General features: G+C 36.1%; 2 protein-coding genes across 2 annotated transcripts; both read right to left on the bottom strand.

The window, feature by feature from the left end:
• Positions 1 to 235: 235 nt before the first annotated feature.
• On the bottom strand, positions 236 to 1,197 carry LOC109121084 (uncharacterized). The gene is made up of 2 exons (XM_019215561.1): positions 804 to 1,197; positions 236 to 660 (listed from the first exon to the last, which is right to left on the bottom strand). The coding sequence occupies exons 1-2, from the start codon at positions 1,195 to 1,197 to the stop codon at positions 236 to 238; spliced, it is 819 nt and encodes a 272-aa protein (XP_019071106.1).
• A 619-nt stretch (positions 1,198 to 1,816) lies between these two features.
• On the bottom strand, positions 1,817 to 2,581 carry LOC138338571 (secreted RxLR effector protein 161-like). Its single transcript, XM_069289547.1, has one exon. The coding sequence runs from the start codon at positions 2,579 to 2,581 to the stop codon at positions 1,817 to 1,819; it is 765 nt and encodes a 254-aa protein (XP_069145648.1).
• Between the last annotated feature and the right edge of the window lie 14,646 nt (positions 2,582 to 17,227).

Consider the following 17,227-nt stretch of genomic DNA (forward strand, 5'->3'; position numbering starts at 1 on the left):
AGCTGATATAATTATCAGATTTAGATTAATCATTCTGGTAAATGTAAACCTCAAGTGGAAAAAGATAGCATCATAAGGAAACAAAAGTACAATTCATCAATTAGCTATACCTTTGCCTTGATTGATTCAATATGATGCAACAACTCTTTTCCACTTTTTTTTTTTGTGAGCCACGCAAAATACAAATGCCAACATTCAAAAAAATTTCAATGTCAGCACGAGAAGCAACAGATGTTCAGATGTTTAAAAGCTTCAGAACATGTGGAACCAAATCCATCCTTGAATAGCAATATCGACATAAATATTGTGCATCCAAATTGATGCTTCCTCCAACTGTCCCAGCCATGTAAGCTCGTAGAACACAATCTAGATGGGAAACATGTCCACATATGTAGCCATCTACAATTGATTCACATCGAATGTAGTTGTTTACATCATAGTCTGAGCTAATAGTTTTACAACATAGGATGCAACAACAGTCTCGGCAAAAACTAGGATCACTGCAATAGATGTCACAACTTCTGGACAGAAAAGAATTTGCTGTTGTTAAACTGCTACAGATTCTGTTGCCAGCCTTACAAGTAATGACTCTTATAGGAGAATCAGACAGTAAAGGCTGCAATTTTGTTCCTGAAGATGTAGTCCTCCTCTCTTTCATATCTGAGTCAAAATCAATATCTAATTAAAAAGAAACAAATTTGGTATCTTGTATATACAAAATGTCGTAAGTGTTTTTTTAGTTGATGCAAATAACCGAATAAATATATACATTCTATATACAAAAGAGCCCTATCGAAACTAACCTTTTGAGCTTGGCGACTGCTTCGAACGAATCATCCAACTAAATGATGCAAAAAATTGGTTTGTATCCATGTCAGGATACTGAAACTCGGGATACTTCTTAACTGAAATTTTACTTTGAAAAGTACTTTCATTTCCACCGTTTGGAGCCTTGGAATTCTTCGGAAGATACAAATATCTATCTATAAAGGTGCCTGAACTTGTAACTCTGTTCCCTACTCGCCAGCCCCACTTATCACCAACATTTGGCCAATCTACAGGAGCATATGGTAAGCCTTCGCTAGAGTCATAGTTTGAAACTGGATAAAGTTGAAGCCCAATATCGTTGATTCTAGTAGAACTCCCATTGCATACAATACGTGCATGACTCTCCCCAATCTCCTCATTGGCAGACATTTAGCTGGAAATGTCTAAGTATGTTCATACCAATGAATGTCTAAAACCATAGAAAAATAAAGAAACGTCAGAAGTCCACATTAGAAAGCATACCATTTTTGGATATAAAATATTGTAGAAAAAAACAGTTAAAGGAGAAAAGCCAAAATTTGGGAAAATTCTCCATGAAATCAAGATAGCTAATTTTCGACCTGATGAAGTTATGCTTCAGATGAAGATAAATGTAAAATCCTTTCAACATGAGCTAAAAAAACACTCTCCTCCCAAGGAAAAAAGGAACAAAAAAAATATTAAATCTGGTCAGGAGAATGTTTGTGTATAATGCAACATGCTTATCATAAATACCTACAGTTCAAAGCCAACTTTGGTGTGAAATTATTAGTAATGTTAAAAACAGATAAGTTGGATGTAGAGAGAAGAAGTAGCCATATACAGAGAAGATTCTGGAGAAGAAGAAGAACTGATAGTATGATCATGTATTTATGCTTTGTACAATCAACAAACTTGATACTTGAAAAAGGAATCTAAAAACTAACTTACTAACAACTAATTTATAACTTATTTTACTAACTAATTTCTGAGTTAGTTACTAACAACTTTGTAGTCTCAAAACTCCCCCTCAAGTTGAAGGTTGAAATACATTTATCAACCCCAACTTGTCTAATATGTAATTGTGCTGTTGACCTCCCAAAGCCTTAGTTAAAAGGTCAGCTTCTTGATCAGTTCCACGAATATACATTGTCTTGATCAATCCCTTTTGTATTTTTTCCCTAACAAAGTGACAATCAATCTCTATGTGTTTAGTCCTTTCATGAAATATAGGATTTCCAGCAATCTGAATGGCAGCTTTGTTGTCACAAAATAACTCTACTGGAATTTTCACCTTCATGTTCATCTCCTCCAACAGTCCCACTAGCCAAATAATTTCAGCTACTGCTGATGCCATGCTTCTATATTCTGCTTCAGCAGTACTCCTTGATATAGTTTCTTGCTTCTTTGGTTTCCAAGAAATCAGAGAACTGCCTAACTTCATACAATAACCAGTTACTGATTTCCTTGTTACTGCACATGATGCCCAATCAGAATCACAAAAACCTCTAAGTGTACAATCCTTTTTACTACTCAATAAAATTCCCAAACTTGGTCTTCCCTTCAGATATCTCACAAAATGAAGTGCTCCTTCTAGATGAGATTGTTTCGGATCATGCATGAACTGACTCAATGTCTGTACTGCATATGAAATATCTGGCCTTGTGAGTGACACATAAAGTAGCTTTCCCACTAATCTCTGATAAACATGTTTGTCTATCAATTGTGGATCATCTGATTCATTATCATCATGCTTTCTTAGATGTTTGTCATAATCAGATGTAGTGAACTTCATGTGCTATTCCAATGGTGTGATTGCAAGCTTTGATCCTGCTAAACCCCATTCTGAAATCAACTCTAATATGTACTTTCTTTGTGTCATCAATATCCCTTTGCTAGACCTCAAAAATTCTATGCCAAGAAAATATCTCAGCTCCCCTAAGTCTTTGATCTTGAAATTTTTTTGCAAAATAATTTTTGACTCCTTGATAAGTTGCAGATCATTTCCAGTAATGATCAAATCATCTACATAAACAAGTATCATTACAATCTTCTGGTCTACCTTTTTTGTGAACAAGGAATAGCCATGCTTGCTCTGCTGAAACCCAGATTCAACTAATGCAGTAGTGAGTTTTATATTCCACTGCCTTGATGCTTGCTTAAGGCCATATAATGATTTCTTCAATCTGCAAACTTTAGATATCTCCCCCTTACTGCCAAAACCTTGAGACAGTACCATAAAGACCTCTTCATGAAGATCACCTTGTAAAAAAGCATTGAATACATCCATTTGAAAAACAGGCCAATTATGCATAGCAGCCAAAGAAAGAGCACATCTAACAGTAACCATTTTTGCAACAGGGGAAAAGGTGTCATGAAAATCAATCCCTTCTTGTTGAGTATAACCTTTAGCAACTAAACGAGCTTTGAATCTTTCAATGGACCCATCAGCATTGTATTTGATCTTGTAAACCCATTTACAACCTATGGGTTTCTTACCAGCTGGTAAATCAACAATCTCCCTGGTTTTGCTAAGTACAAGAGCATCAATCTCTTGTTTCATTGATTGAACCCATCTGTCATCTAGTATAGCTTCACCATAAGAGGTAGGTTCAATAGAATTAGAAAAAGTGGAGAGGAAAAGCTTGATAAGCAGGCTAAGATGAGAGTATTGAATAACATGATGAATAGAATGAGGAGCTAATTTTGTAGAAGGTATAGAATGAACATAATCAGAAAGCCAAATGGGAGGTTTAGTGGCTCTGGATGATCTCTTTGAAGGTAAGGAAATGGTAGGATAAGTAACTGCAGTAGGAGTTTGAGAGACTGGAGGTTGAGGAAGAGATGGTGATGAAGTAGATGGTGGTGATAACAATGGAACAGGTGATTGTGAAGTGACTATTGGAGGGTTGGAGTCTGGATCAAGAAGATATGATGGAATAGGAAAATTAGACAATAAAGAATCAGAAGAAGGAGAAGTTGAAGTTTGCTTGAATTTGAAAAATATGTTCCCTAAAATGAACATCCCTACTGACAAAAAATGAGTGAGATTGTAGATCATAAAGTCTATATCCCTTTTGAAAAGAAGAATAACCCATGAATACAGCAGGTATAGCTCATGGTGAAAACTTGTCATGAGGATTTGGATCAGTGGCATAACATAAGCATCCTAAAGTCCTCATATGGACTAAAGAAGGAGGTATATTGTGGAGCTTTTCATATGGTGAAATACCATGAAGAACACTAGAGTGTAGCCTATTTATAATGTAAGTTGCTGCAAGTATGCAGTCACCACAAAATTTGAGAGGAATACGCCCTTGGAAACTTAGAGCTCGTGCTACCTCTAGTAAGTGCCTATGTTTTCTCTCAGCCACCCCATTTTGTTGTGGGGTGTATACACATGTTCTTTGATGGACAATACCAAGAGATTGGAAAAAAGAGGTACATTGAGAATTAAGGAATTCAAGACCATTATCTGAACGCATGACCTTAATGGTAGTGTTAAACTGATTTTGTATCAAATTAACAAATACTTTCAAATGAAGCAAACAATCACTTTTGTATTTCAACAAGAAAACCCAAGCCATGCGACTGAAATCATCAATAAGAGTGAGAAAGTATTTATTGCCATTGTAAGTGTCATGTTTATAGGGACCCCATACATCCATATGCACTAATTGAAAAGGCTGAATGGTAACAGTATGATGTACTGGAAAAGAAAATCTAGTTTGTTTGGAAATAGGACAGATTGGACAATTACAAATTTGATCTTTATCTAATGTATGCTTGATGGTAGAAATCTGTCTGAGTACTGGGATTGGAGCATGCCCAAGTCTTTGATGCCATACAGAACTTTTGACATCACTAGAGTTAACAGAAAGACAGGAAGAAACATTTTGCAAGCTAGAATTGATGGTTGGTGATGGTGATTTGGTGGAAAGAATGTATAAACCATCCTTGACTTTACCAATCCCCTTCACCTTGCCAGTGTAAAGATCCTGAAAAAGAAAGAAATCAGGATAAAAAGAAGAAAAACAATGAAGGTCTTTAGTAAGTTGGGATACTGATAATAAGTTGTGTTTGAACATAGGTATATGCAGAACATCTTTGAGAAGTTGGTCTTTGTCTAGTTGTCAAGTCCCTTTATGAGTGATTTTAGCTATATCACCATTAGGTAAATGAACTTGATTATGAGGAGAAGATGAAAGAGCAGTACTAGATGAAATTAAGTCCATAGAAGAAACCATATGATGTGATGCTCCTGTATCAACAATCCAGAAATTAGTTTTAAAACTAGCTAGAAAACAATTGATAGTACCTGCCATGTTATCTACGTTTTCAGGTGATTCTTGTTTGTCAATCAATGTGAGAAGCTTCTGAAACTGATCAGCAGTGAAACCTTGTTCATGGAATTGTGGTGCACCATTCTAACAACTAGCATTGTGAGCATTATAACCATTAACATTTGGAGCACTACTAGTCCTGTATCCATTATATCCACTTTGTTCTCTATTGAAATTTCCTCCTCTGAAACCACCATTCTCTCTATCCTTATTCCTGGTGAACTTGGAATCAGGTGGATAACCAATCAACTTATAACACTTTTCTCTAGTATGTCCTTTAAGATTACAGAAATCACAATGTAGATTGAAATTCTTCTTCACTCTCATATTATTGTTATCTCTTGAATTTATATCATTTGTACCAGCAGAATTTGAGGATTCACCTTCCTCATAACGAGAAGTCACAATAGATCTTTGCTTTTGTTTAGAATCAGAACCATATCTTGACACAGCAGCTGCAGCAAGTGCAGAAGATTCACCTTCCTCATAGTGTGGTCTAGAATGAGAGCTCTGTGCGACTACATTCAAATGTGCACATTGACTCTCCTCATGAATGATCAGAGAATATGCTTGATTTACTGAAGGGATGGATGGCATCATCAAAATTTGGCTTCTCGATTGACTGTAATTTTCATTCAATCCTCCCAAAAATTGCATGAGTTTTTGTTGCTCCAGATTATTGATAAACTCATGGGACTTAATACATGAGCATGAAGGAGGTGGAACTAGAGATTCATACTCCTCCCAAAGCTCCCTCAATCGAGAAAAATACACAAAAATAGTCGATGTACCCTGAGTTAGTGTTGCAATTCCTCTGTGGATGTGATAGATCTTTGTGGCATTCACCTTATCAAACCTCTATTTGAGATCTACCCAGACCTTATGAGCATTTGAAGAATATACAATTCCATTCACCAAATCTTTTGACACAGAACTCATTATCCAGGATAACACAATTGTATTTACCTGTTCCCATTGATGTGTCATCTGACCTTCTTACATGTCCTTTCTGCAAGTGCCATCAATAAAACCAATTTTGTTCTTCTCTAGCAAGGTAATACGCATCGATTTACTCCAGAGTATGTAATTTTCCATTCCAGTGAGAACACAATGAGCTAGATTCACTCCTGGAATATCAGAATTTTGTAGAAAAAATGGATTAAAGGAATCAAAACTCGAGATGGATCGTGAAGTATTAACATGTCCAGATCCATTGATGTTATCTCCATCAGCTTCTGAAGATGAATTTTCAATCGCCATTGATGAATGAAAGAAAAAAAACGAAATTTCTCCAGAAGAAAAAATTCAACAGAGAGAATTTGAGATGAAATTGATATCAAAAAAATGAAATTGACATCAGTGAACAGCCATTAACAGAGCTCTGATACCATGTTAAAAACAGATAAGTTGGATGTAGAGAGAAGAAGTAGCCATGTACAGAGAAGATTCTGGAGAAGAAGAAGAACTGATATTATTGATAAACTAACTTTCCTATACAGTATGATCATGTATTTATGCTTTGTACAATCAACAAACTTGATACTTGAAAAAGGAATCTAAAAACTAACTTACTAACAACTAATTTGTAACTTATTTTACTAACTAATTTCTGAGTTAGTTACTAACAACTTTATAGTCTCAACAAGTAAGATACATAAAACAATAATTTTAAAAACATGGTAAGAAAAAATAAAATTCAGAAAATATTTTCCAAATTAGAAACTTGAAACCTGTAAAGAAAATAGAATATGAAACACATTAAAAATAATAAACAAAATACTTTCTCAATGAAGAAATTTAGTCCACTGAATGAATAGTATTTTCTTAAGAAAATTAGCCCCCTCAAGTACCATAGGTTAATGGAATATATCCTCTAATAACATAATAATCTTACTCACCGGTATATTCATATTTAAATCACAGTGTCAGCAAACTCCTCAACAATAGTAAAGTACACATTGAATACTATATTTTAGTAGAAAAGAAAGCAGTTCATAAATTTGTTATTGAAAAATAAGAGGAACTCCTCTATTCATAGACAATAGATGGTAGTGTGAATGTGTGCTTATCGTCCCTTATCAGAAAGGTTACAATCTGATATGAATGCTCCTTTAAGGACTTACTCTAGAAGAAAATATAGGCAAGCAACATGTGGAGATAATCTATCTTTGTTTATCTGTCTTATTTTCTTTGTATTAAGTAGGATAAATTATATAAGCAACAATTATCTATAGTAATTATAAAGTAGATGTTATTACCAGCATGGAGAAATAATTATTTACAACAGTACTTGTTTCTATCTATTTGTTAGGAACTTTTTCTATCTATCTGTTAGGAGTTATTTATGTTAACTATAAATATTTGTATTCTAGGAGAATTCTAGAAAGGAAATATATTATTATGTCTTTCTATCTGGAGATTTGTCCACTCCATACGGACATTGTTATTAGTTAATGCTATTAGAACGTTGTTACTGCCTACTGTTTTACTACTTTTACTGCACAAGTTGTTAGCTCTGTATCCACTACTTTCAGAGGTTGTTATTTAATATTCCTATTTTATAAGTTTAGCTTCCACCGTAGGAGGGACTCTCTAATAGAGTATATTATTTAATTAGTGTATCTATATCAGTTTATGAATCATCAATTAAATGATCCTTTTGCTACATCTTGCTCAAGTAATTATATGGTATTAGAGACGTCCTCTTAACCCTCCCGAGGTTTTTCCCATCCTTCGACTACCAATGCAGGCTCCCTCTTAACATTCGTGAGAACGTATTGAATGCGGACTCCACTAGCAGCATCTCAAACGTTGTTTTCCACCTCAATCCCGTTTCGCAGCAGCCGATAAAGCTTGTTGACAGCCACAATTTTTTTACATGTAAAGACCAAATTTCCATGCTGGGCACGATTTGTTTAGCCATCTTTACGGCTATTATCCCACTACATTAACTATTGTTACACTAAATAACAGAAAACTGGTGAACGCAGCATACAACCTTTGGTTCCGCCAAGATCAATTGATCTAGAATGGCATCATGGCTTCTGTCGATCCGACAATTGCTTCAACCGTTGCTGCTGCCTCCACTGCTAAACGTGCTTGGGACTCCCTGCACCTAGCTTATGCCAACAAATCACAAACACAAATTTTCAGCCTTCGTGACCAACTAGCGTTACTATCAAAGGACTCCCGCCCTGTCGCTGATTATCTCCACCAAGTGCGCTCAATCTGCAATGAGCTCTCTACTGCCGGCGCTACAGTCACCAATGATGAACTTGTAAGCGGTCTCGGGTCAGATTTTTAGTGAAATTTCTTCTTCCATTCGAGCAAGAGATTCCATCAACACATATGATGAGTTGTATGCGAAACTAATTGATTATGAGCTCTTCCTCAACCATGAGGAATTGTAGAGAAAAAACAGTGCTATCACTGATGCTATGGTAAGTCCCCAAAGATCCAGTGCTTCTAACAATCATACTGCTTGTTGGCCCAACAACAATTCACAATTCTGATCCAACAATCGTACAAGTGCTCATGTGCAAGGCTGTTACACCACTACCCCTGTTCGTTGTGAGTTATGCAACAAACAGGGAACTACTGCCAATGTTTGGAGGTCACAGGCTCACAATCATTTAGAGACTAAGGAAAATTTTCTCTCGGAGTAATCAGGTCATCACACACCAATGGATTGTTGACTCTGGTGCTACTCATCATGTCACAACACAGCCGAACGATCTTGAATCATACAATGGTTCAGAAGACATAGCTGTGGGCAATTGTAAATGAATTTCAATTACTCATGATGGATCTACTGATTTAGTTGCTTCAAATAATGCTTTTAGACTAACCGATACTTTGTGCGCACCTACTATCAAACAAAATATCCTCTGTCTCAATTTTTTTTAAAGATAATCTAACCTCCATTGAATTTTTCCCATTTTCTTTCTTTGTGAAGGACTTGAAAATGCGGGCTCCGCTGGTATCAAGTCGGAATAGGAACGGACTCTATGAATGACCCAATTTCTCAGCTACTAAGCCAATTGTTCAAGTGTCCGCAACAACAGTTCCTCGTCAAGTTTGCCACCATCGCCTTGGTCATCCCCATTCAAGAACATTGAACTTTGTTTTGAAATAAATATTCTCTCCCAATTTCATCATCAACCACCTTTACTTTTTGTAATTCTAGTTGTTCAAACAAAGTTCAGTGTTTTTCATTCTTGTCTCTTATTAGTACTGCTCCGCTGCAAATACTCGTTAGTGACTTCTACGGTCCTTCACCCCTGTCCCTTGATAAAAATTGATATTATTGTGTTTTTATTGATCAGTACACCAAATATATTTGGTTGTACACTCTTAAAAACAAATATAAGGTTCGAGACATTTTTTCCAAGTTCCATCCCTCAATGGAAAAACAATTTAAAAGGACGATTGTCTCTTTGTACACTGATGGAGGAGGTGAATATAAAATTCCTGATCAGTATCTCAACATAAATGGAATTGAACACCTTGTATCACCTCATCTACTCCACAAGGAATGACCATGGCAGAGCGTCACCATCGACACATAATTGAAACTATTAAAAAAACATTCACATGATGCCTCCTTTTCTTCAAATTTATGGTCTCCTGCTTGTCAACCTGCAGCTTATCTTATTAATCGATTGCCCACGCAATTATTTTATAATACATCGCCATATGAAAAAAAAATTGGTGTCGCACCCAGATACGATTTACTTAGAACTTTTTGTTGTCTCGGTTACCCATGGCTTAGATCTTACACCACCCATAAGCTTGAGCCTCGGTCCATTCCATGTGTTTATCTCGGCTTCTCTCAAGTTCATTATGTGCACCAATGTTTTGATCCCATTCACTCAAAATTTTATGTGTCACTCGATATTAAGTTTTTTGAAAATATTTTCCCCTTTCAAACTATAATTTCACATTTTAAAAATTGGTCTTTTACACCTGCATAAGAAGTTGTTGACACTCCAGACTCTGTAATTCAATCTATTTGACCTGATATCTTCACTTCCTTCTCCTCTGCCAGTTCGAGAGAGTCCTTTTATCAGCGGCCAAGCTTATGAGTCCATCTTCTCCGGCCAAAATCATACGCGTCCCAGTTCAGGTAATTCCATTCTCCACTATATCATTCTATTGCTTCTAAGCAACAAACCCAGGCTTCTATCCCCTCCAATCCAGCGCCCAAGCTTATTACTTACCATCGCCGAAACAAAACAAGAACTATTCCACCTGCTTCTATAACCTTCCTGCACAACCAGAGAGTTTGTCCCCACCTGCTCCACCAGTCTATTTACCACCAACTCCTATGGCCCCACCACATCCTCCTACTTATTTGACATCACCTCCTCCGCCACCTCCTCATCCTCAAACCCGTCCAACGACTAGATCACAACATAACATTTTTGCCCCAAAAAACCATTCAATTATCTTGTCCAGCTTCCTGACAATGCTACCCCGCATACTTTCAAGCAAGCTCTAAAGCACAAAAACCGTAAGTAAGCCATGAAAGCTGAATTTTATGCATTGATTCGGCATAAAATATGGGAATTGGTTCATCGAGATACTAATAAAAATGTTGTTGATTTTAAGTGGATTTACATGATGGAAAGGAAGCTGATGGTTCGATTGACAGGTACAAAGTTCGGTTAGTTTACAAAGGGTTCACTCAGCGTCTAGGTCTTGACTATCACTGTACGTTCAGTCCAGTTGTCAAACCCACGACTATTCATGTTGTTCTCTCACTTGCACTTCAGCACAATCGGGTTTTACATCAATGGGGCGTCAACAATGTTTTTATACATGGCACACTTGAAGAAGAGGTTTTTATGAAACAACCACCAGGCTTTGAGAATGCCTCTCATCCTTCACTTTTTTGTCATTTGCGTGAGGCTATCTATGGTCTCAAGAAAGAACCTCGCGCTTGTAACAATGAATTGACATCCTATCTTTTTCTTAAGTCGCACTTACATCAGTCTTTCTTAGTTCGCCATTGCTCAAATGACATTGTTGTGTATCTTTTAGTCTATTTAAAGGACATTATCCTTACGTAAAATCATTCTTCAGTTGTTCATCAGGTTATATATTCCTTGTCTTCCCCTTTTTACCTTGAAGATCTTGGCCCCGTATCCTACTTTCTTGGGGTTGAGGTTCATCGAGATAGCAAAGGTCTCTTTCTCTTACTAGAAAAATATATTTCAGACCTTCTCGAAGACCTTTTGATGCAAGATTGCAGTGGTGTTTAGACTCCTATGAGTTCTTCTATGAATCTTTTGCTAAATAATGGAGTCATCTTTTTCTAAATGATGGTATTCCATCTCACGATGCTACTGAATAGAGTAAAGTCATTGGAAAATTACCATAGTTTTCTTTTAGCAGGTCTGGTGTTTCTTACTCAGTGAACAAGTTGTCTCAATTTATGTATGCCCCATCTCAAGCTCACTGGAAAACTGTTAAACATCTCCTGCGATACTTCAAGGACACTGCCTACTATGGCTTTCGAATTGCTCCAAGCACCAATCTTGATCTCTCGGTGTATTCTGATGCAGATTGGGCTGGCAATGTCACTGATCGAAGTTCCACAACGGGTTATGTTATTTTTCTTGGCCTTACTCCAGTTAGTTGGTCATCAAAAAAATAACATACCATTACTCTCTCATCTACTGAAGCAGAGTATCAGGCTGTTGCTAGTGCCTTTGATGAGACCACTTGGGTGAAAAATCTTCTAAAGGAACTCCATGTTCATATGCCAACACCACCTAGCATTTTTTGTGACAACCTTGGTGTCACGTACTTATGTGTGAACAACAATCTTCACAGCCGCATGAAGCATATAACTGTGTGACTTCCACTATGTTTGCCAACAGGTTGCCCATAAGTGCCTAATTTTACAGAACATTCCTAGTTCAGACCAGTTGGCTGACAATCTCACTAAACCACTTCAAAAGAGATCCTTTCATCGCCGTTTGTCCAAGCTAGACATTGTTGCACACCATCTTGCTTGATGGGGTGTATTTGAACGTTGTTACTGCCTACTGTTCTACTACTTTTACTAAATAGGTTATTAGCTTTGTATTCACTAGTTTTGGAGGTTGTTATTTCATGTTCGTAGTTTATAGGTTTAGTTTCCACCATCAGATGGACTCTCTGATTGAGTCTGTTATTTGATTCGTGTATCTGTATCAGTTTATTATTCATCAATTAAACAATCATTTAGCTACATCTTGCGCAAGTAATTGTAAATGCAATGTTTAAGATTTTTGAACTTTATTTATCCAGTAAAGCTTCATTTTTATTTTTTTTCATACAGTCCCTATCATTTTGGTATCAGAGTAAACTGATCCAATATAGTTAATACCAGATCTTCTACTTCACAATCACAAGAAGATGTTCTCAGCGTTGAAACCCTTACGCAACATTTATATGCTATTGCATCAAAAATCAAACACAATTAATTCATTAGAAGCAGATGTTGTTTCACTGAATGTACAAACTAGTCACATCCAACAACAAGAAACCAGGCATAGAACTCGTACAGAGGAAAAAGTGGAAATGTTTGGCAAGAAGATGAAGAATATATCGATCATATAGGGTGGCTAAAAAATCATCCCCGTATGCCTTACACGAAAATGGATTTTACAATATTTGAAGGAGGAGACCCTAGGGGTTTGATTTCGAAGGAACGAAAAATATTTGTGCTACTACCAAACTCCATATGAACACAAAGTTGACATTGCCACTATGTATCTAGAAGGTGATGCACTTGATCTCTTCTCTAGCTTGGATAAATCGTGAATGAACTTTGCTTGATTTGGAAGAACATGTTAAATCATTGCAAGAAAATTATGGGCCTGCAGAGTTTCAAAATCCCGACAAGCATCTGTGTAGAATCTATCAAACTAGTTCAAAACAAGATATTATCAATAATTTGCAAAACGTTCATCTAAAGTCACAGATTGGCCAGATCAAAGTCTCTTAGGGTTTTCATGAATGTTCTTAAAGAAGAACTCAAATCAGATATGAGAATTCATAAGCCCAGAATTTTGTATAAATCCATGATCCTTACAATGGAATTTGAGCAAAAAATTAGTTTTAATCGTGGGCATAAGTCTCAATGGTCAAATCTTTCACGATCAAAGACAATCCAACCTTGTTTTGTACATGATGTTCATTACCAATCAGTAGGAGACGAACAAATATGACACATCAATTTGAATTCTACACAGATGTCTCCTCATCCTTCTTTGAATCGTGCTTGGGAGATAAAGATCCAGAATCACATAGCCAAAGGACTCTGTTTTAGGTAATGAAAAACTTGCACCAGGTCATCGTTTCAAGACAACATCTTTCATTCTTATGGAAGCAAATTAAAACAGTGAAGGTGGTTAATCTGAAGAACAAATGTCAAGTGACACTATTATGGTGATGCATGTACAAAATACCTTGCCAAAATTTTATTCCATACCTTTCAAGGTAACAAAACAGGAACAAAAATAAACTTCAAAGGACCTTGAATGGACGCAAGGTGTTGCTTCAGGTAGATAGTGCGTCTTCCCACAATTTTATCTCAGAAAAAATTGTTGAAGAATTACAGTTACCTGCTCAAGTTGTGCCCTATTTTGGATTTCATATTGGCAATGGAGATATCATCAGTTGCAATCGTTTGTGCCAAAATCTTTTTGTGAAATTCTATGGATTAACTATTGATCAGGATTTTTATCCTTTATCGATGGGAGGAGATGATTTGGTGCTTAAAATTAAGTGGCTTGCTTCTTTAAATATAGTTCAAGCAAATTGGAATGAGATGTTTTTATTTTTAATTTAAATAGAAAGTGATATGAAATTTAAGGTCTTCCAAAAAAATCAAATGCACAAGTTTCTTTTGATACCTAGCAATTGATATTCATATCTTGTTTCAGAAGATTGAATCAATTTTTGAGGAGTCCAATGCCCTATCACCTTTTTGTCAACACATTCATTCTATTCTGTTGATTCCTTACTCAACACCACCCAACATTCATCCATATCGTTATCCGTATTTTCAAAAATCAAAAATTGAAAAATAGGTTTCTAAATTACTCCAAAAAGGTTTTATAAGGTCAAGTACCACAATATATACTAGTCATGTCCTTCTTGTCCAGAAAACGGACAACACATGGCATATGTGCATTGATTATAGAGATGTCAAGAAAATCACTCTTCCAGATAAGTACCCTATTCCAAATATTGATGAGCTTTTGGACGAATTGTATGGAGAAACTAATTTTTCGAAGATTGATTTACATGTTGGTTACCACTAGATATGTTTCGATAGCCGACATTTATAAAACTTCTTATCGTACTCACTCTAGACATTATGAGTTTACTGTTATGCCATTCGGTCTCACTAATGCTCCTTCGATGTTCCAATGTGCTATGATTGATTTGTTTATACTAGATCTGCGCAAATTCATTCTTGTATTCCTTGACGACATCTTGGTAAAGTCACTTGGAACTTGCTCTCCAACTTATGAGACACAATTGTTACGATGCCAAAAATTTTAAATGCTCATTTGGGCAAGTCCACATTTCTTTTCTGGGTCACGTGATTTCAGAAAAAGAGCAGTACAAATTAATGTGAAGGAGTTAGATGAATTTCTTGGGTTAACATGTTATTATCGCAGATTTGTAAAGAGTTATGGAATGATGGCTCAACCACTCACTGAAATCACAAAAATAAATGTTTTTCAAAGATCGACATCAATAGAGAATGCTTTCCAACTTCTAAAGCAAGCCCTACCATTCTGGTACTACAATTATAGATTTCACTCAATCATTTGTGGTAGAATGTGATGCTTCATCAGAAGGAATTGGGGCTATTCTTATTCTGGATGACCATCCTATTACATATTTTAGTAAGGGACTTCTTATTCCAGACATTTGAAGTCTAATTCTGACCGCAAATTACTTGCTCTTGTTTTAGCTTTGCAAAAGTGGAAACACTAGATTCTGGGCCATCATTTTTATGTACGAACAGTCATTGTAGTCTCAAGTAACTCATTAATGAGTGTATTACTACTAATGAGCATCAAAGATTATCAATGAAATTTCTTCCCTTCGACTTCAGAGTTGTTTACAAAGCTGGGAAAGACAATTTGGGAGCTTATTCTCTTTCAATGAGGCAATTAAATGCTGAATTTTGGCTCTTTCTATTCCTGTGCCGATGGATTTTTCCAATTGGCAAAATTCTCTCCAAGCAGATACATATACTCGTGAGATTATTAAAGCTATTTATCAGGATCCTTCCTTACAACCAGATTTTCATCTTGTGGATCAAAAACTTTATTTCAAGGAAAGTTTGGTCCTTCTAGATCAATCTTCTATTCGACAAAAGCTTCTCCCAAAGTCTCATGATACACCTTCTGTCGGGCGCATGGAGGATATTAAAAAAACCTTGAAGCGCATTTCCTCCAACTTTTTCTGGCCAAGGATGAAGAATTATGTTAAGATCTTTGTTCAGAACTATTTGGTTTGTCAACAAGCCAAATACCATGCTCTAGCACATGCTCGACTTCTACAACCCTTGCCTATACGTGAAAGAAATTTAAGAAGATTTCACTTGACTTCATTGGATGACTTCCCAAAACTGGTGGTTTTGATAGAATTTTGGTTGTCGTAGATCGTCTTAACATGTATTCTCATTTCATCCAACTCTCTAATACATATATTGCCAAGATTGTCTCTAAGGTCTTCTGCACAGAAATTGTGCGCCTTCATGGCATTCCTCAGTCAATTGTACTTGATCAGGATGTTATCTTTTTCAGTTCTTTTTGGAAGGAGCTTTTTCGACTTAGTCAAAAAAGGCTGAGAATGGGTACAATTTACCACCCAAAATCTAATGGACAAACAGAGGTAGTTAAAATATGCTTCGAATTGTATTAATGATGCTTTGTTATGGAGTGGCCTCGTACATGGAGTCAGTATCTACTTTGGGCAAAGTTTTCTTTTAACACAAGCTTCCACTCATCCACAGAAACTACCCCATTCAAAGTTGTTTATGGTAGGGACCCTCCATCCATTTCTCTTATGTTCACGGAGAAATACTCATTGCTGAACTTGAAGAACAACTTTTGAATCGTGATGCCATGATGAAAATTCTCAAGTATAACCTTTTAAAGTCTCAAACTCGAATAAAATACAAATTAAATCGCATCGTCGAGATGTAACCTCTCAAGTTGGAGATTTTGTCTCTCTATGTGTTCATCCTTAACGTCAACATTCTTTGGCTCATTGCAGGTGCGAAAAATTGTCACCTCAATTTTTTTTACCATATAAAATTGTACGATGTGTTGGACTTGTAGCTTATGAAATGTAGCTTCCTGTTTCCTCCAAAGTACATTAGATTTTCCATGTATATTTGATACGTCCAGCTCATTGTCCGCAAGCTGTTATACCACCAGTCCCTCTTCCTCTTAATGAATATTAGGAACTCACCATATCTCCTGCCAATATTCTTGCAAGTCGATGAGTTAAAGAAGCTGGTTCTTCTTCTTTGGAACTTCTCATTCACTGGGTTGACCGTCCACTTGAAGAATCTAGTTGGGAAAACTATGATCTCATTGAAATTCAGTTTCCTTCTTTTCGCCTTGAGGACAAGGAGACTTTTCAGTGAGGATGCACTCGTACAAATGCACCTTTAATGACTTCTCTAGAAGAAAATATCAGTGAGCAACATGTGGAGATAATCTATCTTAGTTTATCTGTCTTATTTTCTTTTTATTAAGTAGGATAAATTGTATAAGCAGCAACTATCTATAGTAGTTATAAAGTAGAAGTTATTACCAGCAAGCAGCAACGATTATTTATAGCAGTAACTGTTTCTATCTATCTGTTAGGAGTTATTTATGTATACTATAAATATTTATGTTCTAATAGAATTCTGGAAAGGAAATATATTATTATGTCTTTGCATCAAGAGATATGTTCACTCCATCTGGACATTGTTTTTTGTTAATGCAGTGTTTAACATTCTTAAACTTTATTTAATCACTGAAGCTTTATTTTCATTTCGTTTCATATCAATTCCTGTCAAAATTCTTTGG

This window comes from Solanum lycopersicum, chromosome 9 (assembly GCF_036512215.1).
Source record: "Solanum lycopersicum chromosome 9, SLM_r2.1".
NCBI lineage: Eukaryota > Viridiplantae > Streptophyta > Magnoliopsida > Solanales > Solanaceae > Solanum > Solanum lycopersicum.

Bases quoted from the DNA above. Each gene is read 5' to 3' on its own strand.
- LOC109121084 (XM_019215561.1), bottom strand. From the start codon at position 1,197: ATGTCTGCCAATGAGGAGATTGGGGAGAGTCATGCACGTATTGTATGC. The intron at 661-803 runs GTTAGTTTCGAT...ATTTTGACTCAG, and splicing joins GCAGTCGCCAAGCTCAAAAG to ATATGAAAGAGAGGAGGACT.
- LOC138338571 (XM_069289547.1), bottom strand. From the start codon at position 2,581: ATGAAGTTCACTACATCTGATTATGACAAACATCTAAGAAAGCATGAT.